The sequence below is a fragment of the Carassius gibelio genome, chromosome A2 (assembly GCF_023724105.1).
Source record: "Carassius gibelio isolate Cgi1373 ecotype wild population from Czech Republic chromosome A2, carGib1.2-hapl.c, whole genome shotgun sequence".
Lineage (NCBI taxonomy): Eukaryota > Metazoa > Chordata > Actinopteri > Cypriniformes > Cyprinidae > Carassius > Carassius gibelio.
In genome coordinates, this window is record NC_068372.1 from 19,198,962 (window position 1) to 19,212,927 (window position 13,966).

At 35.5% G+C, this 13,966-nt stretch overlaps 1 protein-coding gene across 1 annotated transcript; it reads right to left on the reverse strand.

Annotated features, from left to right (window-relative positions):
* Window positions 1–7,369: 7,369 nt before the first annotated feature.
* On the reverse strand, window positions 7,370–9,370 carry LOC128029988 (probable G-protein coupled receptor 141). The gene is made up of 3 exons (XM_052617443.1): window positions 9,150–9,370; window positions 8,475–8,512; window positions 7,370–8,382 (listed from the first exon to the last, which is right to left on the reverse strand). The coding sequence occupies exon 3, from the start codon at window positions 8,372–8,374 to the stop codon at window positions 7,481–7,483; it is 894 nt and encodes a 297-aa protein (XP_052473403.1). The 5' UTR covers window positions 8,375–8,382; window positions 8,475–8,512; window positions 9,150–9,370; the 3' UTR covers window positions 7,370–7,480.
* Between the last annotated feature and the right edge of the window lie 4,596 nt (window positions 9,371–13,966).

Here is a 13,966-nt window from a genome sequence, read left to right on the forward strand (position 1 = left end):
AACAATGGCAAGCATCTGTGTCATCACCAGCTTTATCTCTGGGGTCATTATCAGAAAAGGAGACTGAATCGGTCCACACCAAGTGGCTGGAGTCAAGTCTGGCATTTATCAATGGGTCTATTACTTTCTCCTGAGCAGAATACTGAATGCTATATGAGCTTGATATAGACTTCCTTTGGCCCACTACAACAAAACAGTTACAAATATTACAGAAAAATTCTGTTACTATTAAAAAAGTTTGAAAATATTAGCATTTATAACAAAATATTCATGGCAAATAAAACAAGACATGCAAAAGTAACAAGATAAATCTACAATAAACTGCGGTTAACCTCTTATATCATATGTGAATACGAAATTAAGCATACCAGCACTCTGCTTTTGCACATTTTGATGTCTTCACACCAAGTTTAAGCTATTGATTAGCTACCTGTAAATTGTTCTGAATTTGCAGGTCCAATGATAGAGAAGGTCAGGTTAAAACAGTTTTCTAGTCTTATCTGTATCAAATACTTGAACGTTTAACATTTAACAACAAACATTATAAATGTTTGTGTTTTTTGAATATATACTGCAAATACCCCAAACAGGACTGCTACTTGTCCTGTTTTCCTGTAAGATATCTCTGTGAGGTCTTCAACAGTACACAACCTGTTACAAAATGTATGCACAGCTCGCCCATTCTAAATCAAATGCAGCCATATGCTGAAGCTAGCAGGTTAATACAGTATGCATACAATATTTCACAGTCATGCACTGTTGCTCTCTGAGAGCATGCTCTTGGTGTTGGTGCATCAGGACATTAAAATATTGAATACCAGGGCCAGGTCTGCTGAAACCTTTCTGCACCGAAATAATAAAAAAAAAAAATAGAAAAAAAAAAAAAAAAAAAATCCATATGCAATGTATAATTTATGATCAACCTGAGAATGTCTGATCCCCTGAACGATCAATATTCTCTCTCTCCATCTCTCTCTCACTCTCCCTCTCTTACTCACAAAAAAAAGACAAAATAACTGCTTATATACCTAAACTGTTAAAAAATTATTTTACTGTAATAATTGGTTGCATTACCTTATATTAAATTACCTGTACATATATATATATATATATATATATATATATATATATATATATATATATATATACGGTAAATAATGTTCTACTTTATTTTAAACAATATGTATAATGTTACTAATATATATATATATATATATATATATAAATACAAACTATAATTATGTAGAGAACATATAATTATGTAGAGAAAATTTTTATATTATAGCCTATTTAAATTTGTTTCCCAGAATTCCCTACATAAAATAATTTTTAAAGAACTGCAAAATATACAGTGACCAAAATGGCATCCTGTAAAGTTTGCAATCTTCACTGTATTTTTCCAGTAAAAATTTTGCAACCACAGCCACCAGGTTTTTTTTTTTTTTTTTTTTTTTTACCATAAATGTATTAAAAATTCAAGAATAAAAAAGATAAACGTAACAAAATAGCTGCTTATGCATAAGTGAGCACCAACATACTATTGATAACATATACATGAATGTACCACGTGGTGGAAAAGATAGCATCTTATTCAAACACACACACACACAGAGAAATCACATGTGGGCCTAATATCTCCTATACCAACTGAATTATTGTTCATTATTTTTCAAAACAGACTTTAACTTTAACTAATTAAGTGCAGAGAGAGACGGTCAGTCTAGCCACAGAGCCTACAGCCCTCCCATTTCTCCATCAGTGCATCTAAACTAATAAGCTTTATTCATCTTTTATACTAAATATTCTTTTAAACAATGTTTTATAAAGGATTTTTCTATGTCACAGGGTCAAAACCGAAAAGTTTCAGCGTAATGCTAGGAAACAAATGAGTCAACTCGAACCAGCAAATTAAGAAATTCTAAATGAATGGACACATATGAAAACGGTGCTTTACAAGCAAAGCCGTTGACAGTCTGGATTTCATAACGAAACGCGAGGAACGTGCTGTAAAACTAGACAAAGAAACAATGCCCATGGACTGGTGTAATCTTATAAATACATCATTGAAATTTAGGTCAATAGGGAAGTAATAGGTTTTCTGTGCTCGCGCTCCCCCTCCCATCCGTCTTGGATGGAGAATGATGCTCTAATGGATTCCATTTTCGGTTCACATCCTGCGCTCACAGCCCTGTGAATACGAGCATTAAATGCGATCTATATATATATAAAATCCCTAAACACAAAACCAGCGGCATCCACATGTTAATAAATACAAAACATGTGCTATTACTACGCGTACCGGGGGGTTCGCAACCGTTCCTAGCGTTTTCTTGGCAGATATCGTGTTTGTAGGTGGGGAATGTTACAGATGGAAATGCAACTGGAATGACATTGCGCTTACCGAATAATGTCCAGAGGAACAACGCTCTTGTCGCTTCCCCCTCCCCGAATTAAAGCCGACAATTCACAGCGAGCGACACACGGAAATCATTCCCAACGACTGGCATTGAACGCAGAAGAGATGCTGGTGTGTTTAGGAAAGGACGGCATCCGCTAGGTATCCAAGGAAAACCGTGAGGATTGAAGAAGACCGGAAATCTGCGGTGGGTAGCCGCGAACCCAGCAGCAGCAGCTCCTGCTTTCTCCCTCTCTCTCCTCCTCTTCCCTGCTGGACCATCCCCATCCGAGCACCTTGCTGCAGTGATGACGACGCGTCCCACAGCGACATCTCGCGGTCACGTTTGGCATTGCACCGTCCATAGGAACGTCGACGTAATTTTTGGTCCACACAGTGCAGTTTAATTTTCCTTTGCGTGGTTTTAGGGAGATCTGAATCCCTCTGAAATAATAATTATGGGAACGTCACGTTCAAGAGATATGTGGTCAAAAAGAATAGCTTGCCAAAATTACAATTTAATATGAGCAAAACTGCAACAGTGCCATTTTGAAAGAATATAGTTCATCGATTTTTGGTGGGGTTAGGCAAATTAACAATCCATAGTTTATGGTCATTCAACATGTGAAGGCAGCAATACTTTGGCCAAGAACTGAGATTTAGTTTTTTTTTTTTTTTTGTTAACTGTATATGTACATACTGCACACACATTAACAAGTAAACAAACAGAGACAAATGCATATCAAACACACGCACACACGCACACACACATTAAATAAGAGTATAACTATCTAGCATAAACTGAATGTATGTCCAAAATTAGCATTATTTATTTAACATAGAAATGTGATGTGCTAGTCTAGAAAGTGGCTAATCCAGTTATCAGCTTTTCCTTTAAAAAAAGAAAAAGAAAATGTCTGTTATTGCATCTTGCAAACATTGCCAAGTTTCTAGATGGACGGAAAAAAGCCTGTTACATTATCTTTGAGAGCTGCATAAAGTCAGCCAATTAGATTAGAGCTTGCCAGACCAAGAAAGTGCTTTTACAAGTTTTTTAACAAGTCAAGTCAAGTAACTTTTATTTATAAAGTGGTTTAAACAATACTGATCATGTCAAAGCACTTTACAGTATTAAATAGGAAAATAGTATGTAAATAATGCAAAATGACAATAGTAAACACTCAATTTTCAGTTAAAGGCAATTCATCGTTGAATTCAGTGATGTCATCATCCAGCTCAGTTCAGTTTAAATAGTATCTGTGCAGTCAACTCAACGATATCGCTGATATTATGTGTCCCCAACTAAGCAAGCCAGAGGTGACAGCTGCAAGGAACCAAAACTCCATTGTTGACAGAATGGAGAAAAAACCTTGGGAGAAACCAGGCTCAAGTTGTGGGGCCAGTTCTTCTCTTTCCAGACAAAACCAGCAGATCAATTCCAGGCTGCAGCAAAGTCAGATTGTGCAGAGGACTCATCTGGTTTTTGTGTTACGTGTTAAATAACAGAATATGGATGGTCAGTGGAAATGCCGTCTGAAGCTAACATCCATAACATTTTTAAGAGACAATTTAAAGAAGGTTTTTTTAGATATGGGCTAACACATTTGTAAAAGTGTGAATCATGATCAAATTATTCTTTCTCTTTTGAGGCATGGTGAGGTAATAGAGTAAATGGACAACCAGAAGGACATTTTCTGTTTGATCAGTTTAGATCACTGCTGCCTTTGTCTGTAAAGGTATTCAGTGCAGACTAAAATGTCAGCATGATGTCATGTGAGAGGCACCATTGTATGAAAACACTGTTAATCCCATTTCTGCCAGCCACCAGCCAACACAACACACATAGAGACAGCGTGTCTGGAGGGGGTTCTTCCGCTGTGGACACAGGAGTTCATTCACTCTGGTGATATTGAGTGGAAGATTAGAGGAAGGAAAAGCACATACTTAGTTCCCTACTCACAATTAACTCCCATTCCATTACAATTCATCATCTGACAATGAATGTTTCTTGTGTTTAGATACACAGTCAGAATCACAATCCAAACACTGACTTTATGCTGTCACAGTAAATAAAAAATACTCTGGGACCACCAGACAGGCACTGCCACCACAAACACTTATGTAATAAGAAATTACAAATAAAATGCTTTTAGCAGACTGATGTGTCCAAAGGCAGAAACTACTCCTAAATTTAAGAAGGTAAACTACAGTAATTCTGAACTTTAAAAGTTTTGCTACACTACCAGCTGCTAAACAGCTACACTGACACTATATTTTATTTTTATAAAGAAGTATTAAAATGGCACTAAACAATACAGATCTCAATTGGAGCTATGTACACAATAAACATACATGGATCACAACAAAACATAAAAACCTGAATTAATACAACTGAGTTGAAAATATGTGACAAACAGCAGCATTTAACTAAATATTTTCATTCTAAAATGCATTTTCCATTGCTAGATACATTTCCCATTTTGAAATGTAGTGCTTATTAAACAGTTGCATACATGGTTTACTAAAGCAATCATAATGGAAGTCATTGTAGACATAGCAGCAATATTTTTTTATCATTTAATAAATGTAACAAATTAAAAAGACGGGATGCTGTTAGACATGTTAGACTCTGCTGTTAAGCCTCATAGAACAGTCGCCAAATTTTAGCCACACCTCCTCTTTTCTTTGTCATATCCATGGTGACTATGCAATTACATACCCATAGATATACCCAGGTATAGGTATCTATAATATTACCTGTCATATCAATGACCTATCGAGCCAAAAAACAACAAAAAAATCACTCAGCTTCTGCTTCCAATATATGGACTGGCCGCTGTGAACAAGTATAATGACTGACACACAGAAGGCACCTGAAAAGTCATTTGATTGGCTAAACAGAGAATCTCACCACAGCCCACAGCCTCTTCTTATGTTACTGTTTCCAGGCTGTTACAGCAATATCTCAAGACTCTTACTATTTCAGTGGTAAGCTGTACTTCAGGGAGCACTAACATTTTCTGCATACCATTTAAACAAATCTCTACAAGCAGTAGCATATTGTAGTGATGAGGTGCCTTTTCGTTGACCACTAGGGTGTAAACAAAAACCCTATCAGCTGTGGTTACTGGTTTTGTGGTTTATGGTGGGTGCTGATCGGTCCCACATGATGATGTATTTATGGTATTACAGTATATAATTAGTCATAGTTTACTGGAAGTGGCTTTTGGGTTCGCCAATCAATTGTTCAATCTCAACATCAGTGCAGGGATGTAATTTTAGTCACCAACCAACTATGGGTGTCAGGACAATCTGTAATTTATTTGTTTTTCAAAATGTCGGGCTAACTAAACAGCAGACAAAAAGAACATTGTGTTTACATCAGAATCAATCATATCCAGTAAGAAATAAGGTATTTCCATTCACCATAAAAGAATCAACATGAAAGAGGAAGAAGTAACCTATAATGTCCTAACAGAAGTCAGGTTAATGTTGAAATGAAGCAGTTCTGAAAAGTAGTTATTTCACAAGTAAAAGCCGATTGAGGATGTAGTTAGTTAGAACACTTGTGCAAGTGTTTCGATGCCTCTAGTGGGTGCTAAAATACAAAAAGGAATTTTCCTTTGAAGAAATGAAAATTAACGCAGTTATCGAATCCTATTCACTATTTTTTAATTGCTTTAGCTTATTTCATAAGTCTTATTTATGTTATTTGAAGTGACTTCTTAAAAATTTTAAATGACTGTTTTTGTGTCACACCTTAAAGTCAGGGTCTTCACTAAGCAGTTATGGGTCTGATTCTATTATTAGCGCTATTCTATAGCAATATTGATGTAACGTTATTAGGAACTCACACCCTTTCTGACTGGAAGACCTCAGGCAGTACGAGTCGGCAGTAACACATCTAGCACCATCACACGGAAAACTGGGCCCCCCAAGGATGTGTGCTGAGCCCCCTCCTCTTCAGTCTGATGAGACACATCTGCACACCATCACACAACTCCAACCTCTTCATTAAGTTTACGGATGCCACAACTGTAGTGGTTCTCATTAGCAACAGAGATGAGACAAACTACAGGAGAGAGGTTATCCGCCTGGCCGGATGGTGCAGTGACAACAATCTCTCTCTGAATTTGGAGAAGATGAAGGAGATTTTTGTTGACTTCAGGAGAGTGCATACTCAACATGTTCCTCTGACCATCAACGGTGCGACTGTGGATAGAGTGAGCAGCACCAAGTTCCTGGGTGTCCACATCACAGCGGACCTCTCCTGGACTGACAACACCGCAGTGTTATTTTACATTTAATTGTTCGGTTTCTGTACCTGGACACCTACAAACTTGCAAAAACTGAAACATTGTGTAAATAGCACAAATAAATAAATAGAACTAACATACAAATGAAACAATTTCAAACAGGGCCCAATGGTAAAACCTGCACCCCGCTTTGGCCCTGCTGTTCACTATCACATTCACCTCTTCAGTCAGTTTAAATAAAGAATGGCTCTCTGAGCTTTTTGTCGCTTTAATCAGACTGAATAAGCAATTTTGCACTACAATCATTTTATCCGCCCTGTTTGTTTACTTCACGGGTTTGCACTCTATCTGCCATTTGCCTTGTGCTGCTTTATTTAAGGTTTTTTTTTATTTGCATAATTGTTTTTTATATTGAATCTGTATCTATCTGCATTTTCATGCTCTACTGTTAGGGTTATCTGTAGGCACCAAGGGTCTGAGACTAACACAATTTCAATTATCTGTATGTACTGTATGTGCTGTACAAGTGGAAGAATTGGCAATAAAGCAGACTTGACTTGACACCCACACCTTATCACTCACTTGAATTGACCACTGGTTTGACAGTTTTATTCCAGATAAAAATAAAAAAATTAAACAAATCTTAAGTACAAAATAGATTTCATAAAAAAAAAATATATATATATATATATATATATATATATATATATATATACATTCCAAACATTTAGAGGTGGGAATTGCAGGGTACCTAAGAATACAATAAAAATCATGATACATGGCTCATGTGATAATATTGTGCACACAATATACAACATACAACAATTTTCTATGAACAGGAAAACCATCCCCTTGAATTTATAAGTTTGCATACATCTCTACCAGCAAAAGCAATCATATCAATGCAGCTGAAAGCAGTGAAAGCAAGTAATACTTCATTTATGTAATTCATTTCTTCAGTCTTGCCATATTCACTCACATAATACACTCTGAATCCTTGATAGGGCAAAAAACAAAAAAACACGACCAACAGGAAAACAACGTTCTTCAGTTGTGCCCAGAACTCCTGACGTTGACATGTGGCCTTTCCAAATGTCTTACTCACTTTGAGCAGAAAATAAACTTGGAAAAATGCCAGCACACTCCAAACCAGTATTACTAGTATACAAATGACATAGTTTAATGTTTTCACAGTAGGATCCATGAGAGCCTTACCAAAATGAAAGCAATGAGTTGAGTCATTCTGTGCCTTTCCATATTTAGCAATGGTTGCTGGGAACAGAGAGCCGAATATGACCAACCAGACGGTTGCACTTGCAATTGTAGCGTGAAGAATGCGATGAAACTTTAGCTTGTGGTGCCGAACAGAGTGCTCCACATAGCGCACAATTAGAAGGAAGGCATAGAAGATGAATGAAAGATACATGTGGGCATGGATCATAACACTGACAATTTTGCAGAAATGTATGCCCAGAATCCAGAATCCATCAGAAGCATAATAGTAAATGCGAAAGGGCACCGTGAGAAGGAAAAAAGAGTGCACTGCTATCAGGTTGATCACAGACACTTTGGTAAAAGAGAGACGTCTTTGGGACTGTAGCATACAGGACATTAGTACAACATTCAGAGTCCCAGCGAGAAAGATGAATATATATAAAACAAGAAGAGCAATTCTAATGTCCTCCGGCAGGCCAGTTTGGATTGTGGTGTTGTTTAGGATCATGCCTGATACTGTGATTTAGAGAAAGACAATTTAGTTTTTACTTCTAATGACTTTTATATTTAAGATTAAATATAATAGAATATATGAAACATAAACTCACATTTTCCCAAAACTCTTTCCTGGTAAAATGTTTTGGCCCTGAAAAATACAAGACAGATTAACTACATTTCTTTTTGTGAATTTGTTTCTTTTTTTTCCCCCTAACATCTTGAAGAACAGTAAGTAAATAAATAAATAGATGTTTAAACTTCGTAAAAATGAAAAAGTTTAGTTAACTTGAATTGTGAAGTTGTACTATGTGACAACTTGGCTATCTGAATACAAATCTAAGGTAAATTTGAATGCAGCACAACAACAACAACAACAGTAATGGTCATGTCTTGCCTGTCAGGGTTAAAAAGAATTTGAAGATCTTCTTGGGTGTTTTAAATGTGCTGGCATTGATGGTTCTTTCATATGATGTAATATTAGCAGAAGCAGAAGTTTCAAAACACTTGCTGCTTCCACTTAATGCTTCTAAAGACCTTTCACTTTTGAAGAAAGGTGCAAAAAAGAAAAATATGACAAAATCATAAATCTATGTAACTGACTGTTTTTGTCAAGGCAACCAGTGAAATGTATTTGTAAAATAGTGCTAACATGTTCTTCATTTTTTAACATAACACAATAAAATTAGGTTTATTGGGCAAAATAATACTAAATAAACAACTATTTTAAACAATTTCTACTCAGTTTTTACAGTGTTTGGCACAAGAAAATGATTGCAGATACTTACCAATTTACCCGTAGTGAATGTCAATATTCCTTCAGCAACAGCATGCGGAAAGTTTGAAGTAATGAAGACAAGCTGAAGTTCAATCCATTTGCTGTAGGTGCCAAGAGAATTGAAGGTGAATGTGATGTCAGCATTTCAGTTCATGTGTAAATCTTATGTCAATGTCAAACGGACAGCCTCCGGAGCCTTCAGAAAACACCCCTCGACTGTTATTTGAAACATGAACGATTTACTAATTTCACGTACAAGGAAGTTAACATTGCAATGTTTTCTTTCTCAATCTGGCCTTCCTATTACATATTCTTCTGTGTTTTTATTTTTGTCTTTTGCCAGCTAAGATGATCATGAAAGGTCACATATTCTCACAAGACTTGTTATTTTGAGAATATCCTAGTAAAACTAGGCAGAATAATAATATGCCCAATGGTAGTGTACTCAAGTGAATGTTTTGCATGATCTAATGCAGTGAATGGGCTATTAAAAAATATATACAACTTTTCAAGGAAACAAATCACTTTATTGTACTGTTAAAAAGATGTAAAAGGAAATAACCTATTTTTCTGGGTCAGGTTTTTTACAGTTCAAACCAACTATTGGAAAATCCCACTATAAACTATTTTAAAAACATTAATATAAGAATAAATATTGTTATAAAAATAATGATAATTATAAATATACTTCCATCTCTCTCAAGTTAGCCAAGTTTGCAATCTTGAAAACACATCAATTTAAAAATGTAAAAAAGATGTTGACATGTTCTCTCTTTTTAACCATTGGCAGAATTTAGGGTTGCTACTGAAATTGCATATTACAAGCAAACTGATAATGTATCTTTTTTCAAAATAAGGTGGGGTGTGTGAGAGATGCTTTGGTGACACTGAGCGAGTTTGAAAATATGGTTTTTAATTAGTAAAATAGTTCTGTGTGTTGTCTGTGATGATTAAAAAAAATGGTGTAAACTAAAAGGGTCTTAAAAGTGAAGTCTCTCTCTCTCTCTCTCTAGTTTTACATTACATGTAGTCACCTTTATATTTCATGATCTTTTAGAAGAGCAAATCTCATATTTCATATTTTCATTTACATCTAAAATAGTTTTTTGTGCACTCCAAAGTACTGATTATTTACACACAATTATTTTAAAGGTGTCATAGAAAAGAAAACTGTATTTACCTTGGTATAGTTGAATAATGAGAGTTCTGTAGACAGGAATTCAATTCCGTGAACCTCAAACACCAATATTTCCTCCTCATGTAAATCTTGTGCATACAAAAGACCTCTGAAAAAGAGGTGAATCCTAACATAACACTGGAAACATAACACTGGATCATTAATGTTCACACCCCCAACATTTGCATTATGTATAAAAGCCCATGTTCTAGGCTAGCCTGACCTGCACAGCCAAACTGTCAATGCAGTGTTACCACATATTGCTATTAAAACAAACAAACAAAAAACGATAAATAAATAAAAATAAATCAAAATGATTTCAAATCTTTTGCAATTAATATATTGCTGACCCCAAACTCCAACGCCTTACTTTATTAACTTTCTAAAGTGTCAAAAAAGTGGAAAAGACAAGTCCAAAAACTCTTATAACAGCTGGATCTGGCAACAAAAAGGCTGTGTCCGCACCTTTACTCACAACTCTGTTGCCTATTTTAATGATCTAAGCTTATGTTCTAAAGCGCATGGCACGGGTGCACTCAGGGCGTGTCTGAATCCACTTTTAACAGTTTAAGAACAGGAAAATGGTCGGCGCGCCCAGGGGCATGGTCTAAATTGGTTGTCCCTATTCTCTTAATGAGTAATGGGTATTGGTTTTTTGGGCATAACGTGCAATAAACCAATCAGAGTGTCATCTCCCATTCGCTTTAAGAGGAAGTTGCGCTCGCGCCATGGCGGTTTTGCTATTTTCATGGCGGAATTTGAAAAGCGAAAAGACAGAACGCGTCTCCGAGAGGAAATAGGTAGACTAATTCTGATACATGAAATGGCTATCCATTATGACATGTAGCCATTTTTATATTCATAATTCATAATATAGCCTACACAATAATAATATTTAAAATTTGAATCTTTTATTGTTTCATATTTAAAAATGTTTGTGTGCTGCTGCGCACCCCTCTGTATAATAAATGAATGCACATTGGGGATGCGTGTTGTGCTCGTTGGTTTACAGCACGCCCATGGGCACACAAATGGGTGCAAAAGCATTTGCTATTTAAACCATGTGGCACAGGACGGGAAAATGAGAACTGCGTCGGGGTGAAACTAGAAAACACCTTGCGCCACATTGCTCCAGTTGTATGATAGGGCCGTTTTAAAACGTTTTAAAATTTAATAAACCGTACTAGTATGTAATTTAACATTACTATTACTTATTTTTTAAATACTAGTATTTTTCCATTAAGTAGTAGTGCTTATTCATTAACTACTAGTGCTTATTCTTTAGGTACTAGTTCTTATTCTTTAGGTACTAGTTCTTATTCTTTAGGTACTAGTGTTTTTTGTAAAGTTTCTAGGACTTATTAACTAGATACTAGTGCTTATTCATTATATGTTAGTACATATTTATTAGGGACTAGTACTTATTCGTTAGATACTAGTACGTATTGATTAAAGGCTACAACTGAACTACCAAAAAACTCCCACTAGAGACAGTAATATATATCACTGTTACACCGCAATAAAGGATGCATATTGCTGCATCCCACTGGCTTTGCGGCTCTCTGATCATTGTTTAGTATTTATACCGACCTACAGGCAGAAACTGAAATCATCTTCACTTTTATTAAGGACTGTAAATGTATGGACTAATGAAGCAGAGCAGGATTTACAAGCTTGTTTTGACCTCACTGATTGGAGTGTGTTTGAAGCTGCTGCCACCGATCTGGATGAGCTCACAGAGACTGTAACATCTTATATCAATTTCTGTGAAGACATGTGCATTCCTATCAGGACTCATTTAACCTACAACAATGACAAACCATGGTTCACTGCAAAACTCAGATAGCTTCGAAGATGAAATGTTAAAATGGCTTTCCATACCTCGCCCTCGTTCACTCCACTAGCCTCTTGCAGTGGTCACGTTCATACCAAGAATGCTAAACCTTCTTGCAAAATCTCTCAAAATCTGTGTCTTCGTCTGATACAGGCTTAAACATGTGAAAGCCGGTTTCTGCCATTGAACATATATATACATTTTAAGCCAGTTTCCGCCTTTGAATATATATATACATTTTTGCCCTTACCAAAGCCACATACCTTCTATGTAGATTTCAGAGAAGGTTATTATTTTTATTATAAGGTTATATTATTATAGTATAGGTTATATTATTTTTCTGTTATTCAGGTTAAACACCTGCAGCAAGTTTCCAGAATTCATGAGGAATACATTCACGCTAAGTTAACAGTAGATCTGTGCTTTAAACCGATTAGCTGTGGATTAGTCTGTTCGATTTCTAATCTACACCAATGCACTGTGGCTTTGACTGTCTTTACAGTATCTGCTAACCACTCCAGAGGGAAGTCGTGTTGTCTAAAGACTCAGAGAATCTTTGCATTGAGCAAAATGTCCAACATATACACTCTGACGTAGGTTTATAATTTCTGTTTTGACGTAAACTTACAATTGACATTAATTACATTTTATAAAAGAAGATATTAATTATATCACACTAATTGACTGGAACCCATAATTAATTAATTTTTAATGTTTTTTTTTTTCTGTCTATTCCTTTCCAATTTTTGAAAACAACTGGAGACCTTAAAGATGCACTAGAGCTGTTAGAGATGATGAAATGGCTGAGAACTTTTGGAAGCTTAGCTGCAAAATGCTGGCAATAGTATGGGACTGAACGCAGTCTTTTCCATGGACAACTCCGTATACCCATCATTAAAAAAATACCCAACTTGTATTTCTTATTTTTATTTGCAATTAATTCCAACATGAACACCCAAGAAAACAATGTCATGGCACAAACCTCCTCAAGAAATATTTATTTTTCAGTAGCTTGTTTTCATTTCAAAGTTAGATGTCAAACAATATTTCCAATTAGAATAATAATAATTATTATTCTTTATTCTTTTTTCTTTCTTTTTTTTTTTTGTCATTCACTAAATCTCAGTTTGCTTTTCCAAACTCATCCGCAACAGTGAATAGGCAATAAAATTACATGGTAAGCATGTAACAATTCTCATTCACTGGAAATAAAGTCAGTTTCAGCTGGTTGACCTTCCACATGCATTTTCCTTAAACCCCACACTGCTTAACAACAGAGTGTTTTGGTAACTAAGCTAATTTGTCCAGGAGCTGTCCTTCTTTTTAATATGTGTTGTGGATTTCTTTGATTTAGTTTTTATTTTTAATCATATAAATCAGTTGTCTGCATTTATATTAAACAACAACTTTTGTGCTGAAGGAAGTACATATATAACACCTATATAAATGTATATACAATTAATCTAAACAGTTTAATAAAACAGATCATTTGTAGAGGTGATGCAATTTTATTTGATATCAGCACAAAAAAAGAATTACATTTGATGTGATGATGACAGCCCGTGTTCCACTCTTCCCAGGATGTTGTGATATGATATTAATACTGCATTAAAAACAGCATTTTATAAAATGTAAAAGACATACCAGATAACAAATATTTTCAGTTTAACAGATAACCTGCTGCCAAATGGGTTCACCCATGGATCTATTGTGTTTGTCAGTGTTTCATGTGACCTAAGAAAAACATGAATTTACTTGACCAACAGTGACATTTGTTGGCCCAGAAATATCACACAACAGAGCACTGTTCACTCTT

Coding starts and splice junctions, on each gene's coding strand:
- LOC128029988 (XM_052617443.1), bottom strand. CDS start 8,374: ATGATCCTAAACAACACCACAATCCAAACTGGCCTGCCGGAGGACATT.